A 19,448-nucleotide genomic window follows, 5' to 3' on the forward strand; every position below is an offset into this window, starting at 1 on the left:
CTACATGGCAATAGCAACGTCGCTCAAGGATTGCTATGAAGGAACCATGAGTTTAAGTGTGGGTGCAGAGACAGTTAGCGGTGAAGGACACATCCACTGCCACTGCATCATCCTCTGGGTCACAATCACTCAGCTTGTCATGAAACCCACTTCCCCAGCCCTCCTTTACACCCACTATGAGGATGAATTGAGAGCAGTGATGCTATACATACAAGCCTCTCTTCCACCATTAGCGTGGAATTACCAAATGTTTAGGAGTTGTTACATAGTCTGTTCTCTGCCATGTGTTCATAGAGAGAGGGGGGGGGTCTCTTGTGTTTTATTTTGAAATCAAATTATTTTGTTTTTCTTTTATGGAGCTAACATATTTCCTAAATATGTATTTATAGATGGCTTACACTCCTTGTCATAGACGGTTTTTTCGAAATGGTGCTAACATAATGGATAAATGTTAAATTAACCGTGAACAAATGAATCACTGCTAATAGTGCACTGTCTAACTACTTAATGTGCTACAGGGATGTACAAGTTGCTGCATGATGCGAACTAGTGTGATATATATCGTTAGGATTACTAAACAGTCAATAATTCGCAAGTGATGATGTTGTTCATCGTTAGCAATAAACCGCAACATTTTAGTATCTTGTAGTCTGTCACTAGCGACACTTAACCTTTGGTGTTCCATAGGCTATTACGCAAGGCACGTTATGGTCTTAATAACAGTCTATAGACTGCCGATTGAAAATATACTGTACAAAAATATGAATAAGAATAATGAATTTAAATTAACAATATTTTATAAATGAATTAACAACAATGTATGCCCTTTAGTTTTATTCATAGACATAGAACATGTATTTTTATTATATATTCATCGTTATTTAACTTTGCAAAATCATTAATTTGGGTGATTCAAAGCTATGGTCATTTTGTCAATGTAATTAGCACATTATGTAATCTCTGGTGAAATGTGATTAGAAGCTAAAATGATTCCACAGTCAGTAATGACCTTGCATTACATACAGACATTAAACACATTAAAATATATATGCAGCAAGGCATGCGGTTAATAACATTAAATATCTACAGGAGCATGAGTTCGTTCAAATGTTACGACTTTTACAACAAATGAGGGTAGTAACCCCGCTCTACTGCCCTTCCTTGAAGTGACCCGTGCATATTATTTTACCTGTGGTAAAACGAGGGAAGACGCAACCATTTACACTGACACAATGGGAACAGCAGACCGTGTGTAAATTGCATCTTCATTTGCATTCCTGGTCCAAAAATCATGCAAATCTTAATGAGACAATCTCTATTGTGGCTGTAATTGAAAACCCATTCTTTGTTAATTACTGTTTCTCAAAGGCCTTGTCCGCAGTCACTGAGCTGAAACAAAAAAGTTATTGATTCCAGAGGCCGTGGGGTTTAAATGGACATCTAACGCAATGGTTTATAGTCTGTTTGAGGGGATATGCATATTTTCCCAGGCCAAAATTATAGTTTTCCCCCTTGGATTAAATAAAGAACGGCGGGGATCCGTTTCGCATTTCTAACCGCACACGTTCTCTTTTAATGTATGCCAACAAAGCCTATAGCCAGCAACCAAACCACTGTTATTTATTAATCAGTCTATTGATAAGGCTAGTTAAATACCACAGATAACTCTCTCTATTCATATTGGGGGATTTAAATCAGTATATAGTCTTTATTCAAATTATAAAACAAATACACTGCCATGTCTAATAGATTTCTTTCAGTGGGGGATATTATAGAATATTCAGTTTACCATGCGCCTTCCAGCACATTGTCCGTCCTGAATTCAATTTCTCTGACCAAAAGCCCTATTCAGTAAGCTTGCATAGGGACATTGTGCAGACTAACTGCATGCCCTTTCAATGGGGGAATTAATGCAACTTTTGTGTCAATTAGACCGAATTAGAATGAATTTTAATTCGCCTAAAGCCCTGCGCAAATAACGTTGTTCATGATATACTTTTTAGTAGGCTATATCCTCTTATCATATTGTGCGGATATGCGATAGCGGGCCTTTCTGTCATTTCCATATTGTTTATTTACTGCTCATTAATACGATTCAGATCAGGAGTGAAATAGAGATTATTCAACATGATGGGTCGTAAATGTAATAGTCTTTCATTTGAGGAATACGTTTTTATTCAATCATTTTTATTTAAAAAAAAATTATACATTGGACTATAAAAGAAAAATGACTTGAAGGGTTGCCCAAGCTTGTTCCTGTCAATGAATGGGAGCTCTTGGCCAATTGTTGCTGAGAGGCCTTCTGTGGGGGCTGATGCAGTTTATCGAAAGAGGCTTTAGTGTGTCTTGGTTTATATTTTATAAGACTTGATTAAAAATATAGTATTTTCATTTGTCACTCAATTGCTGCATCCCTTGGTGACAAGTGAGTCATATTAAAATGAAGGGCTTGTTCAGAAATACACTAATATCAGATATGGTAACTCAACTGGCATTGTTTGCATGCTGGTTGCACATTACTCTGCATACCTGAACAATCACACATTTCCTCCAAACACTTTCAACAGTGTGTTTCTGCAAGCCGTGACTGCAGGCCATGGGGCCCGAGGGGCATGGAGCTCGCTGAGGCCGAACACTGGCAGGCTTTGCTGGTGGTCCTCCTCGCCCTCCGCTTTCGTTAATTAGGAAATGAGGTGCACAGAGGCCCTCATTACCGAACCCCGGGTTACTTCGAGTTTTCCTTTTCCCGCTGTCTGGTCGATTTCCATAAGAAGATTACAAGCGGATAAGTTTGTGAATCTTCACAGATAAACAAATAACTGTTTTCTGAATTAGATGGGTTAACCCAAGCACTAATTAGAGGTTAGCGACAAGACCTGTGCTCTGTTGATGGCTGATCAATCAACAAAGCTTTTCAATTGATTAACGTCTAGGTAAATCAATATGTTGTTCTATGAACTGGATAGCAAGTGTTGAACTGCGTTTCTATGGTATTGATTTACATTAATACTGTGTCTTCAACTAAATTGAATGTAGGCTACTCTTTCTCTGACAGACATGTTTTGAAAGTGAATTCCATTCGTTAGATTTATTAAAGGTCCAATGCAGCCGTTTGTATCTCAATATCAAATCATTTCTGGGTAACAATGAAGTACCTTACACTGTGATGGTTTTTAATGAAATTTGTGAAAAATAAACTACAATTGCTTCTTAGCAAACAGCAATTTCTCAGTAATTTTGCTAGGACTGTCTGGGAGTGGCCTGAGTGGGGAGGGGAAAACTGAAAACTAGCTGTTATTGACAGAGGCTTGGAACTCTCTTTCTTATTGGTCTATTAACTCATCTACCACCTAGGGAAGTCACCAAGCAGGCCAAAACTCCATCTCAACAAAACAGGCTGAAATTTCAGGTGGTCTTTGCAAACAGCTCTTACAATAAAAGGGTATTATCATAATTTTTTACAATTTCACAGTATTATTCCAACCTCATAGTGTGGAAACATATATAAAACATGGGGAAATCACGTTTTTGACTGCACTTGGCTTTTAAATAAAATGTAATATCCCCCTATATTTCAACATCATCAGATTGGTTGTGGCGGCAGGTAGCCTAGTGGTTAGAGCGTTGGACTAGTAACCGAAAGGTTGTTAGATTGAATCCCCGAGCTGACAAGGTACAAATCTGTTGTTCTGCCCCTGAACAAGGCAGTTAACCCACTGTTCCTAGGCCGTCATTGAAAATAAGAATTTGTTCTTAACTAACTTGCCTAGTTAAATAAAGTTTTTTTTTTAAAGTAGGCTTGTTCATTACATCAGTTTGTTATGGGTACATGGACTATAGATTATATTATTTAATGTCAAGCCTGTGTATTTTCAAGCCTTGATAATTATTTTGTTGTAAATCGTATGCTATTCTGTTGAAAAGAGGTGACAATAGGCTATTTAAAGTTTTGATATCAAATAATCTCCCCTTTCGATTTTGAAATGCAATTCACATGCATAAATATGCTTACCCATGATTTCAATAAATTAGATGGGTTCCTGAAATAAAACATAGACATTTGGAACTTCTTTAGATTTAATAGTGAAGTCATTAGTGTGCAGAATTCCTTTTCGTTAATATTTAAAATCCTTAATCGCTCCCAGACCTGTGGTGCTCAATATTGAGTGACGGAGGTGTTAATTTAGGACGTTTTTGATGGACGAAGCGCGTGTAGTCATTAGCAGGTGTCAAGTTTTCCCGAGGGCTGGGAGAAAATCTCACTTCTGTTTCAACTGCTAAACAGGAACCGTGTGTTTTGGGTCTTTGCGGTGACCATGTTAATAACCATTAGCACTGCAGAGTGAAAACGTTTTACGCACGAGAGCTGTCGAATTTCACGACAAAGTAGCGTAAATATATATTAACTTTCTCAGAGCACCAATCAACCCTTCCTTCAAAACAAAGTCTTGAGAGGTAGGCTGTAAGCAGTCTTCTCTCCACAAGAGGTCGTTGATGTATCAAGGTTTTATCTTTCGCCGCTGTACCATTCCCAATGTTGGCTGTTTTGAGAATTGGCCACGGAGATTAACCAAAATTAGTCGAGAAATAGAAAGTGAATCCGCATTTGCAAACATCGATGGACATGGTAAACAAAACATTTAATCCAATAGTGTGCCAATTACGCACACTTACTGTGCAGTTTATTTTAAGTAACCCACATTTACATTTAAAACATCTTCAGTGTCATGTTGTTTTGATGAATCAGACTTTTTGTCAATATGTTAATATAATAAATACATTCTAATTCAATTCATGATAAATTCCCATTTGAAAATGACAAGCACACACATTTTCAACATATTAACAAATTGTTTTGTTGTCTGACATTAGCTGCAATTGAAATAGTATTTACAGAAACCCTTCTGTATGAAGGAGCACGCTAACCTCAAGTTATATATAGATGCCAATCTCCAATTCTAAGATATCATCTTGATATTTAAGGAGGGGCGAGTATTCATTAATGAATGGAGAGAATAATACCACTTTTCTGCCTTGCACTCATAGGTCATCTATACAGGCATTGGAACCACGCCTCCAGTCACCACTTGAATGGGATTATTTGATTTCCACCTTTTTCTTTACCAAGACCCCTTACAAATTATGAAGTTACGTCTGTAATGACATGAGTTGCTAGAGTTTTATGCATGGTTTATTTTTTTAATGATCGGTCATGTCTATAGCACCTACAAACTCAAACCTATATATTTAACTAGTAGGATAATATATTTGATGATCAAATTGACTTGAATTGTCGACGTGATCCGTTCCATCAAACCTATTCGTTTCATTTAAAAACCCTATATAGGCTATGATTCAGTTTGTTTCAGTAAGATTTTAGCCATTTTCTAAAATGTTTCCTGCATGTGATGTAACTTACATTTTAACATCTCAATATACATATATACATGTATAGTTTGTTTGAATTACTTCAGATTAACTATAATTAAGCAATAAGGCCAGAGGAGGTGTGGTATATGGCCAATATACCACGGCTACGGGTTGTTCTTATGCATGACGTAACAAACCCAGAGGTGCCTTATTGCTATTATAAACTTGTTACCAACATAATTAGACAATAAAATAAATGTTTTGTCATACCCATGGTAGACGGTATGATATACCACGGCTGTCAGCCAATCAGCATTCAGGGCTCGAACCACCTAGTTTTTTATCTAATTTAACTGTTTTATAAGGTGTTCTTTATGTATAAAATTGAATCTATCCCTTTCCTTCTACAACTCCAACCCCAAACAGAGCACTGTCCAACTCAATTCGGTAGACGAAGCCGTGCTGTGATTGGTCGGGAGCAACGCATTGTTTCGCTGTCAATCCAAATCACATGACCCGGGAACTAATAACAGCTGAGGTTGGCGGACAAGTTTGCAGAGTTCTGTTTCAGAGCGAACTGATGAGCACTGAGAAATTGGAAGCACCTGACAAACTAACATTGCCTGAGCTTCTTTTGACAACTTTTTCCCCCTCACATGAGACTGGTCAGTACTATTTCTATCTCTCTTGTCTTTGATGGTATTTTGTTCAACTTTATCCACGCCTGAGAGTGAACATTTCAAAGCCGTTCGAATGTATAACATGATGGAAACCGAGATCAAGAGCCCACTCCCGCAGTCCAATTCGGGCTCAGCGGCGGGCAACAAGAACAACAGTGCCAACGACCAGGACCGGGTGAAGCGGCCTATGAATGCTTTCATGGTGTGGTCCCGTGGACAGCGGAGAAAGATGGCACAAGAGAACCCTAAAATGCACAACTCTGAGATTAGTAAGCGGCTCGGTGCAGACTGGAAACTTTTGACCGACGCGGAGAAGAGACCCTTCATCGACGAGGCCAAGCGTCTGCGCGCCATGCACATGAAGGAGCATCCGGATTACAAATACCGTCCCCGCAGGAAGACCAAGACCCTGCTCAAGAAAGACAAGTATTCTTTGCCTGGAGGACTTCTGGCGCCAGGTGCCAACGCTGTCAACAACGGCGTCTCGGTGGGACAGCGGATGGACAGTTATGCTCACATGAATGGCTGGACAAACAGTGCGTACTCCCTCATGCAGGACCAGTTGGCCTACCCTCAGCATCACAGCATCAACAGCCCACAGATTCAGCAAATGCACCGGTATGAGATGGCAGGGCTCCAGTACCCCATGATGTCCTCGGCGCAGACCTACATGAACGCAGCATCCACGTACAGCATGTCCCCCGCATACACGCAGCAAACCTCCAGCGCCATGGGCTTGGGTTCCATGGCCTCCGTGTGCAAGACCGAGCCGAGCTCACCACCTCCGGCGATTACTTCTCACTCCCAGAGAGCGTGTTTGGGGGACCTGAGGGATATGATCAGCATGTACCTGCCTCCCGGTGGCGACAGCGCGGATCACGCGTCCCTGCAGACCAGTCGGTTACACAGTGTACATCCGCACTATCAGACCGCGGGGACTGGCGTGAACGGAACGCTACCCCTAACCCACATTTGAAAAAATGACTATAGACTTAAGTACTTCGTATACTTGAACATTTTGATTGCTAAAATAATCGCCGTTCAGTAGTTAAAAAAAACAATAATACATTTGATTTTTTTATCTCAATGAGTTGTCCATTTTAAAGCATTTTAAAACTACATATCCTGGCCTGAAACTGAATGTTCAGTCCACCAGAGTAAATTGCATTGCAAATAGGCTTTTATCATGATTTATAAGCAATCAGCTTCTGTAGAAGAATTGGACTTCTATATTTTAATAATGCCATCATATTTTCTCTGAAAAAGGCATCTGGCCTCGTGAAGAGGCGTTGTATTTCAGAAAAGCTGGATTGAGAGTTGGTTCATACGTGTTTACACTTAATTTGTAGAATGTCAGTGTCGGCTGTGTCCAAATCTTTGTAGTCTTTTTCTTCATGACCTAGGTTTTAATGAAATGTAAGACTGCGGGTCGTTTTTATTTATAGTATTTTTTTTGTTTTGTTATAATGTTCAATTTTTTCTGACATTTTCTGTGGTTTTTAGTCAGGTTAACCCATATCATGGGCCAAGAGGAAGTTTTATTTAAAACTGACGTTTCTACTTATTTTAAGACCATCCTCTATTCTTAAATGATGAATAAATTTGTACGAAACAAGATTACTGAGTCCATGTGTGTTTTGGTGATTGTGTGGGGTATGAGCCACCTGATGAGTACTTGTCGATAGGGGATGTGACGTGAGTTTGATGGGTGAAATCTGTCAGGTATCATAGGAGATGCCGCTTCACAGAATGAAATGAGTGTAACATTGAAAAGCAAAGTGATTTATCTTAGGCGATGGGTCTAACGAAGTGTGACTAATGAGAACTCAAACATGACGGATGAAGACGGTCTTGTATAACTCAAGTTTTCATCACCTCTTCCACCTAAAATAGACCTACTGCAAACACTGATTTTAGTAAATAAAATATACGTTCATTTAGATTTTGTAAAGTGTTGCATAGCCCAATATTGTTTTGAATAATTCTGTTTAATGATCAGCATAATATCTTCCAATTATCGAAATATAGGCTTTTTTCCCCCTCCTAACTTTGGTTGCGGTGAACAATTTTCCCCATTACTATTTAGGCTTAACTAAATACACGGGTATCTGACTGGTTACTCACTTATGCAATTTTGTTGGGAATAGCTGGGACATGGAGAAATACGGCAGCACCTAAAATATGTTAATGTCAAAGACAATGGGCCTATACAAAGTGTAGGTCTTTAATTTCATTGCTGACTTTAAAAGATTTCTTTCTGAAAAGCGAAATTGTTTAAATTACTCATCTGAATTTAACTTGCTGCTTTGCTTGTAGGCCCATCGGGCTGCTTTAACCAATAGCTTAACTTTCGGTTCTTACCAAACCATGACAACTTAAGCTACTCAATATAGTGTATTTCGAAATGGAATGTTTGTCGATTGGGTATATTTACTGTAGTCTGGTTGATTCTATGGAATGTGTTCTCTGAATGGTTCTGCCATAAGTTATGGTGAACTATAAGGCTGCGTTGACTCATAATCTAATCGTTTATAACGCTCCTTTTCACAGTGTGGAGTTCAGCAAAGTCTTTCCAATATTGACTTTGGATCCTTTATACATAGTCATATCAGATGGCAAAGTGAATCTAGGTAGGCCTACCTGTAAATCCACTCCTTTATTGTGCACAGTTTATCGCCAACATGTTCAACGGGGTGAATGAGTGTGAAGACACATATTTGATTTATTTTTGTTTATTTTATTAGGATCCCATTAGCCGACGTAAATAGCGACAGCTAGTCCTCCAGATGTCCAGTCTTACTAAGGTCAGACACAAGCAAAAAGACATCACAGGTAAAATACTTTACAATTTACAAACATTAAAACGGTGTGTGTATGCATCTATCCGTTATACATACACACAAAAAGTAGGTCACATGGGGAGAAGCGTTTTGCAGTGAGGTCTTACTTTGTTTTTGAAACCAGGTTTCTGTCCACTTGCGCTATATGAGATGGGAGTAACACGCAATCATGGCTCTATAATAATTTGTTCTGGACCTGTGAAAATACCTTTGTAGCGTGTGTGTAAGTTGACTGCAAACAATTAGCCATTTCCAACAATGTTTCTTATAAAAACAAGAAGCTCTTGGCCAAGAGACTGGCATGCATTATAGTCGTGTCTATTGTCCTTGGTTGAAGCTGTGTTAAATTCACGTCTCCCTGCCAATATGACACCAATATTGAGGAACATTCGCAAATCAATTTGATTGGAGGTTATGAACACACTCCCTGCCTCATGAGCCATTCGTCCGTTACCGAGAACCACAGAGCAGATTTTTTACAAGGTCGTTAGCATTAGGGCGGCAGGTATCCTAGTGGTTAGAGCGTTGGGCTAGTTTCCCGAAAGGTTGCTAGATCGAATCCCCGAGCTGACAAGGTAAAAATCTCTTAACTGACTTGCCTAGTTAAATAAAATTAGGGTCGTCAGACAATTTTTGGGATGACACGGGTCCCATTATGCCCGGCGAAAACCAAACACTGCATTCCACAGTAAGAACTTCATACCAACGGTCAAGCATGGTGGTGGTAGTGTGATGGTTTGAGGATGCTTTTCTGTCTCAGGACCTGGAAGACTTGCCTTAATAGAAGGAACCATAAATTCTGCATCAGAATTCTACAGGAGAATGTCAGGCCATCTGTCTGTGAGCTGAAACGCTGCCGGGTCATGCAGCAAGACAATGATCCAAAACATCAAGTCTACATGGAAATGGTTAAGGAACAAATTTGAAGTTTTGGAATGACCTAGTCAAAGTTCAGACCTAATCCCAATTGAGATGTGGCAGGACTTAAAGAGCAGTGCATGCTTGAATATTCACAAATGTCACTGAGTTAAAGCAGTTCTGCATGCAAGAGTGGGCCAACATTCCTCCAAAGCAATATGAGAGACTGATCAACAACTACAGGAAGCGTTTGATTGCAGCTAAATGTGGCACAACCAGTTGAGTGTCAGGGGGCAATTACTTTTTCTCACAGGGGAATTGGGTGTTGCATAACTTTTTTTAATAAAGTATTTGTTAACTCAGGTTCCCTTTTATCTAATATTAGGTTCTTGAAGAACTGATAACATTCAGTATCAAAAATGGAGAATCAGAAAGAGGGCAAATACTTTTTCACAGCTCTGTATATGCGGTTCATAACTAGCTTACTGTTTCTTAACAAAGCAATTTGTTTTCTCGGCTGTGGTTTGTGTTCTTGATTGTTCTTAGTTGAGGAAATGTAGTGTAGCTAACTCGTGTTTTTCTTGTCTAAAATCTGGCTACCTTGTCTAACTGTCGCTTGGTCTGTGCAATGCAAATGAACGTGAACAGCGTGGCAGTTTCCCAAAGTTTGGTGGTTGTAAACTTAACATTAACTAGCTATGTTTTTTGTAAGAAAGTAGGATATATTGTGGTGCATGAACTTGCCATACACGTTATCTAACATTAGTTTTAAGTTGGCTAACGTTACCTAGCTAGTTAACATTAACTGGCTATCTTAGCAGCCAAGGATGTTCTCTATCATGTTTGTTCCCTGATTACACTCGTGTCTAGATGAGCAGTTTACACGATGACTTTAGCCTTATATGAAAAACCTTAGCTAGATGACACTGCTGGTCATCTATGAACATCTTGAACGATCTAGCCTTAATTTCCATGTACTCTTAGTCTTCACATGGCACAGCCCGAAGAGGACTGGCCACCCCTCTGAGCCTGGTTCCTCTCTAGGTTTCTTCCTAGGTTCCTGCCTTTCTAGGGAGTTTTCCTAGCTACCGTGCTTCTATATCTGCATTGCTTTCTGTTTGGGATTTTAGGCTGGGTTTCTGTATAACACTTTGTGACATCTGCTGATGTAAAAAGGGCTTTATAAATGTCATACTTGGCAAAATATAGCCATCTAGCGTTCCTTGTTTGTTGGTTAGCTACTTAGCCATCATAAGCTCTCATCTGATTGGTGTAACATTAGATAACTAGTTAGCTAGCTAATCAAAACAAAAACACTGATTGGCTAGCTACCTTTTTATTTGCCTGTTATCTAGCTAGCTTTCAGCTGACTGGTGTTAGCTAGCTAGAGAGGCTAGCTGGACTTTGCAAGCTAACGTTAGCTAGGTAACATTAACTAGTTAGCTAGGTAACATTAACTAGTTAGCTACCTAGCTAATCAAAATAGCTGCTTGCATTTTATTGATTAACCTCATATTAAATTCCATCATTTAGTTAGCTATATACAGCTGCCTAGGTTTGTTCGCATACACTTCTAATGACTGGTAGCATGGTGCAAGCAGCCGTGTTGCAGAGCAAATGACCACCGGGCGTTAGAACTCAGATTAGCCTTAAAAAAAAAAGATAATAGCATTGTCAAATGCTGCAAAAAGATAGCACATGTTCTTAAAGGACAAAAATGAGCACGTGAGAGCGATCAATTATACATTTATCAAAACTGTTGCCCCTGGGGCATATAGCTACAGTGCTATGAAAAAGTATTTGCCCCTTTTCTAATTTTCTCTACTTTTGCATATTTTTTACAAGAACGGTATCAAATCTTCAACCAAAACTTAATATCAGAAAAAGGGAACCTGAGTGAACCAATAACACAACCATTACGTACTTATTTCATAAACAAAGTTATGTAACACCCAATGTCCCTGTGTGAAAAAGTAATTGCCCCCTTACACTCACTTAGCTGGCACAACCAGCTATTATCTAGGCATCGTATAAGAACTAGACAACGGAGTACATAAAGTGACAATTAGACTTGCCAACTTTTCGGACTGAATAAGTTTTTGTAGGGCCTAGATTAAAAAAAAAAAAAAAGTAGCCCCAATTTCGCTCTTGCCTCTAACTCCCCAACGGGCTTGGGAGGCGAAGGTCGAGTCATGCGCCCCCAGAAACATGATCCGCCTAACCACACTCCTTAACACCCGCCGGCTTAACCCGGAAGCCAGCCGCACCAATGTGTCAGAGGAAACACCGTTCAACTGACGACCGAGGTCAGCCTGCAGGCGCCTGGCCCGCCACATGGAGTCACTAGAGCGCGAAGGGCCAAGTAAAGCCACCCGGCCAAACAATGGTTGAACCCCCAAAGCACGTGAACATGAGCCTCAGTGGTGCGCTGTGAGTGTGCAGCATAGCTGTTTCAAACATGTAGAATACATTCCAGCTCCCTCTCCTGCCTTGTCATTATAATCCACATTTGTGCTGACTGATTTAACCGTGTCATGTTACTTTTCAGTGTGTTCCCAGAAAATCTGAAGTTGCCATCAAGTAAAAAGTAGTCAGGGGGTGTAGGTCCTGCACATGGTGCACCCAGGTAAGACAGCATCAGAATCATTGAGGGCGTTTGATTAATCGATTTGGAACCGGGCCTGGCTCCTGGACTTGAGCCAGGTGCCCACTCTGCCCGAAGGCGGCTCAGCAAAGTGATGTAATTAAGCACGGGTACTGACCAAGACCAGATGGAGAACACACATTACATCGGTTTTAAAGTCTCTGCACTGGATGCCTGAAAGTTATTATATTTAAATTTTATTGTAAAGTTAATCCACGATTGTACACCCCAATACAGGTCAGACATGCTTTTAAGTTCTGTGGGCTCCCGAGTGGCGCAGCAGTCTAAGGCACTGCGTCTCAGTGCTAGCGGTGGCACTACAGCCTCTGGTTCGATTCCAGGCTGTATCACAACCGGCCATGATTGGGAGTTCCATAGGGCGGAGCACAATTGGCCCAGCGTCGTTAGCGTTTGGCCGGGGTAGGCCGTCATTGTAAATAAGAACTTGTTCGTAACGGACTTTCCTAGATTAAATAAAGGTTCACTTATTTTATTTATGTAGCCAGTAGGTCCTCTGGCACTAGCTTTTTAATTGTCCCAAATCCTAGGACCAAGAGGCATGGAGAGGCAGCCTTTAGTTATTATGCCCCCAGCCTCTGGAATAGACTGCCAGAGAAACTGAGGCGGGGCGGAAAAATTGTGAACATATTTAAAAAAGATATACAAACATCTTTTAGCTTTGCTGTTCCTTAGGGTGCTTTTTAATTGATCAGTGTGTGTCGTTTTGTTTTATCTTGTGTTTGTGTAGTAAATCTTTTAGCTTTTATTTGTTTTTTATTAGTTTTTTCATGTCTGAAATGTGCTGTATAAAGCTTGATTTGACTTGAAGCACATGTAGGATTCTGTATTTTGACATGCAAAAGTGATTGCTTTTGATAACTGCCTTCCCTCCCCGATGATGTGATGGGCCATAGTCCAGTGTACCCAAGGACAGATTAATCGAACCCCCCCTGTTTGCTTAAATTGTGTGCCATGCTGTGCGCAGTCAAAATAATTACATGCTTGCTAACTTGGCGAGCTACGTGATTAATGAGTCTGTTTTCCACAAATCAACTGTTTTAGCATGGTGTTTTGACCAAGCAAGAGCAAATTAACGAACAAAATTGTTTTTGAACGAACTCTTCAAGACTGTCCATATAAATGGTCTGTCAAATCAGTGTTTTAAGAACTGGGTTCGTAGTGTAATGACTAGAGGTACGTCCTGTATATTTTAAGATTGTGGGTTTTCCTCCCAGAGGATACATTTTGACAATTGAGTTTATAGTTTTGACAGCCCCCTACCGACACACACATTTTCATTTATTAGGTGGCTCTTAAAAGAGCCTTTGGGTTAGTGGAGTGGCAGTGAATGTGGTGTATACAATTTGTGTGCGTCTTGCTAGAACGGAGAAGAGACCAGCTTTCAGACTCTCGAGGAGTCTGAAAGCTACGCTTTACTGATTGTGGTTATTATGGATGACTGTTCACACATCTAAATGTATATTTGAACCCAGTGGTTGAATTCAAGAAGTTTATGCTGCTTATCAATACTTAAAGTTCTCCCACATGTTTTCTTATTTATACTTCCATTTATGACGTGTGCTCTTTTCCTGGAGTTGGACAGTTGTGTACAGTATTACTTAGAACATTTGAACCTGAAGTTTTGAGCACCTATCCAATTATAGATTGTAAATATATACAGTACCAGTCAAAAGTTTGGACACCTACTCATTCAAGGGCCTTTCTATTTACTATTTTCTGCATTGTATAATAGTGAAGACATCAAAACTATGAAATAACACATGGAATCATGTCGCAACCCAAAAAGGGTTAAACAAATAAATGTTTTATATTTGAGACTCTTGAAAGTAGCCCCCCTTTGCCTTGATGATAGCTTTGCACACTCTTGGCATTCTCTCAACCAGCTTCACCTGGAAGGCTTTTCCAACAGTCTTGAAAGAGTTCCCACATGCTGAGCACTTGTTGGCTGCTTTTCCTTCACTCTGCAGTCGAACTCATCCCAAACCATCTCAATTGGGATAGAGCTCGGGTTATTGTGGAGGCCAGGTCATCTGATGCAGCTCTCCATCACTCTCATTCTTGGTCAAATGGCTCTTACACAGCCTGGAGGTGTGTTGGGTCATTGTCCTGTTGAAAACAAATTATAGTCCCACTAAGCGCAAACCAGATGGGATGGTGTATTGCTGCAGAATGCTGTGGTAGCCATGCTGGTTAAGTGTGGCTTGAATTCAAAATATATCACTGACCGTGACACCAGCAAAGCACCATCACACCACCTCCACACATGCAGATATCATCCGTTCACATACTCTGCGTCTCACAAAGACACAATGGTTGGAACCAAAAATCTAATTCGGACTCATCAGACCAAAGGACAGATTTCCACTGGTCTAATGTCCATTGCTTGTGTTTCGTGGCCCAAGTAAGTCTTAATCTTATTGGTGTACTTTAGTAGTGGTTTCTTTTGCAGCAATTTGACAATGAAGGCCCGATTCACGCAGTCTCCTCTGAACAGTTGGTGTTGAGATGTATCTGTTACTTGTACTCTGTGAAGCATTTATTTGGGCTGCAATTTATGAGTCTGGTAACTCGAATGAACTTATCCTCTGCAGCAGAGGTAACTCTGGGTCTTCCTTTCCTGTGGCGGTCCTCCTGCGTGGCAGTTTTTCATCATAGCGCTTGATCGTTTTTACGACTGCACATGAAGAAACTATCAAAGTTCTTGAAATGTTCAGTATAGACTGACCTTTGTCTTTAAAGTAATGATCGTTTCTCTTTGCTTATTTGAGCTGTTCTTGCCATGATATGAACTTAGCCCTATTTGGTAAAAGACCATCTTCTGTATGCCACCCCTACCTTGTCACAGCACAACTGATTGATTGGCTCAAATGCATTAAGAAGGAAAGATTATCCACAAATTAACTTTTAACAAGGCACACCTGTTTATTGAAATGCATTCCAGGTGACTTCCTCATGAAGCTGTTTGAGAGAACGCCAAGAGTGTGCAAAGCTGTCATCAAAGCAAAGGGAGGCTATTTTGAAGAATCTCAAATCTAAAATATATTTGGATTTGTTTAAACACCTTTTGGTCACTACATGATTCCATAGGTGGTATTTCATAGTTTTGATGTCTTCACTATTATTCTACACTGTAGAAAATAGTAAAATAAATAAAAACCCTTGAATGAGTAGGTGTGTCCAAACTTTTGACTGGTACTTTATGTTCAGTTTTGCACTTGTCTAATTTACTTTTGTATTTTGCAGGTGTTTCCCCTTTTTCTTAGTGTTTGTAGCAGGACATTTCAAATTGCTCTTGACGAGCCACAGAGTTATGCAGGCTTTTTTATTCAAGCCCATTGCTACCACACCTGATTCTACTACTCAGCTGTTTATCGAGACCATGAATAAAAAGCCTGCATAAACCTGTAGCTTGTCACGAGCAATTGTGGCCATCCCTGAATTGTAGTTACAAAGTTGACTATCTGATGAGTGTACATTTGGTTGTAAATGTTATTTGGTGATAAACAAAGGTGAATTACGGGTAATGTAGTACTAGGCCTTCAATGAACTTGAAGGTACATTTTCATGTAAATAGTTCATGGGTACCTGTTGATTTTATTTGTGTATTTTCCAGGAGCTTGCTCAATTGTCTTAAGAGAGATCAGGGATTTTTTTTCTACAGTTTTCTCCATATCCATAACTGGGTGTCTTTTTTTCCTTCCATCTGGAAAATCAGCTGTTAATAATAAATAAATATGAACTACATTGTCTGTCATTGTTTACTTTACATTTTTTGCTGTTTTACGCTGTATTATAAACTGTGTTGTTGTGCCCTGAATGATGATGATGATTGGCTGAAAGTCATGGTATATCAGACTGTATACCACAGGGTATGACAAAACATTTATTTTTACTTCTATATACATGTAATTACGTTGGTAATCTGTTTTATAATAGCAATAAGGCACTTCCGGGATTCGTGGTATATGGCCAATAGCACTGTATCCAGGCATTAGGCGTGCATTGGGCATATACCAAACCCCCTCGTACCTTAGTGCTTAATTACAATGTATAATGTTGCATAATCACCTTCCGGTGTAAAAACCATGGAAATTAAAAACAAACTGTTTTAAGTGAGAATAAGCGTTGGTCTGAAGCTGAAAAAGAAAGGAAATTCACATGAGCACCACAATTCCTATTCCACCCATGCTCTACCAAGGTTTGACATACTACAGTAGCTATGTTGGTGTTGTACTTCAAACTGTGTGTAGGTAGGTTGCTTACACGGAACCCAAACTGGCTGCGTGCGTGCGCCATTGTGCATACATTTGTCCTACATTTGTTCTATTTAGGTAGCTTGCTGTTGCTATGTAATTTGTCCTTGGATATAAACATTGAGTTATATTACCTGAAAATGCACAAGGTCCTCTACTCCGCCAATTAATCCACACATAAAATGGTCAACCGAATCGTTTCTAGTCATCTCGCTTCCTGACAGGCTTTTTCTTCTCTTGACTTTATATTGCGATTGGCAACTTTCATAAATCAGGTGCATTACCGCCACTGACCTCGTTCGTCTTTCAGTCCCCCACGTGGGTATAACCAATGAGGAGATGGCACGTGGGTACCTGCTTCAATAAACCTATGAGGAGGTGTGAGAGGCAGGACTTGCAGCGCGATCTGCGTCAGAAATAGAACTGATTTCTATTTTAGCTCCTGGCAACGCAGATGCTCGTTGGCGCACGTGAACAGTGTAGGCACAATAATTGAATAACATAGATTTCTACATTTATTTTGCAACGCTCGCGCACGCGACACGGTCAGCGTGCTATGATTCAAACCTTCTCAAACAGCCCAATTCAGCGTTTCCCGAATTCTGTCCTCTGTGCACATTAACATTTTTGCCGTAACACTACACAGCTGATTCAAAATATAAAATCTTGTTGATTTTTTAAAATCAGCTTTGTAGTGCTAGACACCGTATATGGCGTCGTGTGGGCAAAAGATTTGCTGATGTCAATGTTGTGAACAGAGTGCCCCATGGTGGGGTTATGGTATGGGCAGGCATAAGCTATGGACAATGAACACAATTGCATTTTATCAATGGCAATTTGAATGCTGTGAGATACTGTGACGAGATCTTGAGTCCCATTGTCATGCCATTCATCCGCCGCCATCACCTCATGTTTCAGCATGATAATGCACGGCCCCATGTCGCAAGGATCTGCACACAATTCCTGGAAGCTGAAAATATCCCTGTTCTTCCATGGCCTGCATACTCACCAGACATGTCACCCACTGAGCATGTTTGGAATGCTCTGGATCGACGTGTACAACAGCCTGTTTCAGTTCCCGCCAATATCTAGCAACTTCACACAGCCATTGAAGAAGAGTGGGAACACATTCCACAGGCCACAATAAACAGCCTGATCAACTCTATGTGAAGGAGATGTGTTGCGCTGCATGAGGCAAATGGTGGTCACACCTGATACTGACTGGTTTTCCGATCCCGCGGCTACTTTCTTTTTATGTATATGTAACCAACCGATGCATATCTGTATTCCCAGTCATGTGAAATCTATAGATTAGGGCCTAATGAATTTATTTAAATTAACTGATGTCCTTATATGAACAGTAACAAAGTAAAATCTTTGAAATTGTTGCATGCTGCGTTTATATTTTTGTTCAGTATATGTTTAGATATAGTCCTATTGTAAATGTGCATTATTGTGGCGTTACCATCTTTATTGCAACAATTAATTCAAGTAGCTACAACTGTAAGTGACCTACTGTATTGACAGAAGCAATGAGCTACCCACTGATCAAAAATCAAATCAAATCAAATCAAATCAAATCAAATTTTATTAGTCACATACACATGGTTAGCAGATGTTAATGCGAGTGTAGCGAAATGCTTGTGCTTCTAGTTCCGACAATGCAGTAATAACCAACAGTAATCTAACCTAACAATTCCACACTACTACCTTACACACACACAAGTGTAAGGGATAAAGAATATGTACATAAAGATATATGGATGAGTGGTGGTACAGAACGGCATGGCAGATGCAGTAGATGGTATAGAGTACGGTATATACATATGAGATGAGTACTGTAGGGTATGTAAACATAAAGTGGCATAGTTTAAAGTGGCTAGTGGTACATGTATTGCATAAAGATGGCAAGATGCAGTAGATGATATAGAGTACAGTATATATACATATGAGATGGGTAATGTAGGGTATGTAAACATTGTATTAAGTGGCATTGCTTAAAGTGGCTAGTGGTACATTTTTACATAATTTCCATCAATTCCCATTTTTAAAGTGGCTGGAGTTGAGTCAGTATGTTGGCAGCGGCCGCTAAATGTTAGTGGTGGCTGTTTAACAGTCTGATGGCCTTGAGATAGAAGCTGTTTTTCAGTCTCTCGGTCCCTGCTTTGATGCACCTGTACTGACCTCGCCTTCTGGATGATAGCGGGGTGAACAGGCAGTGGCTTGGGTGGTTGTTGTCCTTGATGATCTTTATGGCCTTCCTGTGACATCGGGTGGTGTAGGTGTCCTGGAGGGCAGGTAGTTTGCCCCTGGTGATGCGTTCTGCAGACCTCACTACCCTCTGGAGAGCCTTACGGTTGTGGGCGGAGCAGTTGCCGTACCAGGCGGTGATACAGCCCGACAGGATGCTCTCGATTGTGCATCTGTAGAAGTTTGTGAGTGCTTTTGGTGACAAGCCGAATTTCTTCAGCCTCCTGAGGTTGAAGAGGCGCTGCTGCGCCTTCTTCACAACGCTGTCTGTGTGGGTGGACCAGTTCAGTTTGTCCGTGATGTGTACACCGAGGAACTTAAAACTTTCCACCTTCTCCACTACTGACCCGTCGATGTGGATAGGGGGGTGCTCCCTCTGCTGTTTCCTGAAGTCCACAATCATCTCCTTTGTTTTGTTGACGTTGAGTATGAGGTTATTTTCCTGACACCACACTCCGAGGGCCCTCACCTCCTCCCTGTAGGCCGTCTCGTCGTTGTTGGTGATCAAGCCTACCACTGTAGTGTCATCCGC

The 19,448-nt window shown here is 40.4% G+C and overlaps 1 protein-coding gene and 1 long non-coding RNA gene across 4 annotated transcripts in view; both read left to right on the forward strand.

Moving 5' to 3' along the window:
* The window catches only part of LOC139581293 (uncharacterized), a 121,047-nt gene that overhangs the window by 13,969 nt on the left and 87,630 nt on the right, over positions 1 to 19,448 (forward strand). The window lies entirely within an intron of this gene.
* Positions 5,901 to 7,667, forward strand: LOC139581292 (transcription factor Sox-3). Its single transcript, XM_071410885.1, has one exon. It carries the CDS (start codon positions 6,067 to 6,069, stop codon positions 7,024 to 7,026), a length of 960 nt encoding a protein of 319 aa, XP_071266986.1. The 5' UTR covers positions 5,901 to 6,066; the 3' UTR covers positions 7,027 to 7,667.

Source organism: Salvelinus alpinus, chromosome 7 (genome assembly GCF_045679555.1).
Source record: "Salvelinus alpinus chromosome 7, SLU_Salpinus.1, whole genome shotgun sequence".
Classification (NCBI taxonomy): Eukaryota; Metazoa; Chordata; class Actinopteri; order Salmoniformes; family Salmonidae; genus Salvelinus; species Salvelinus alpinus.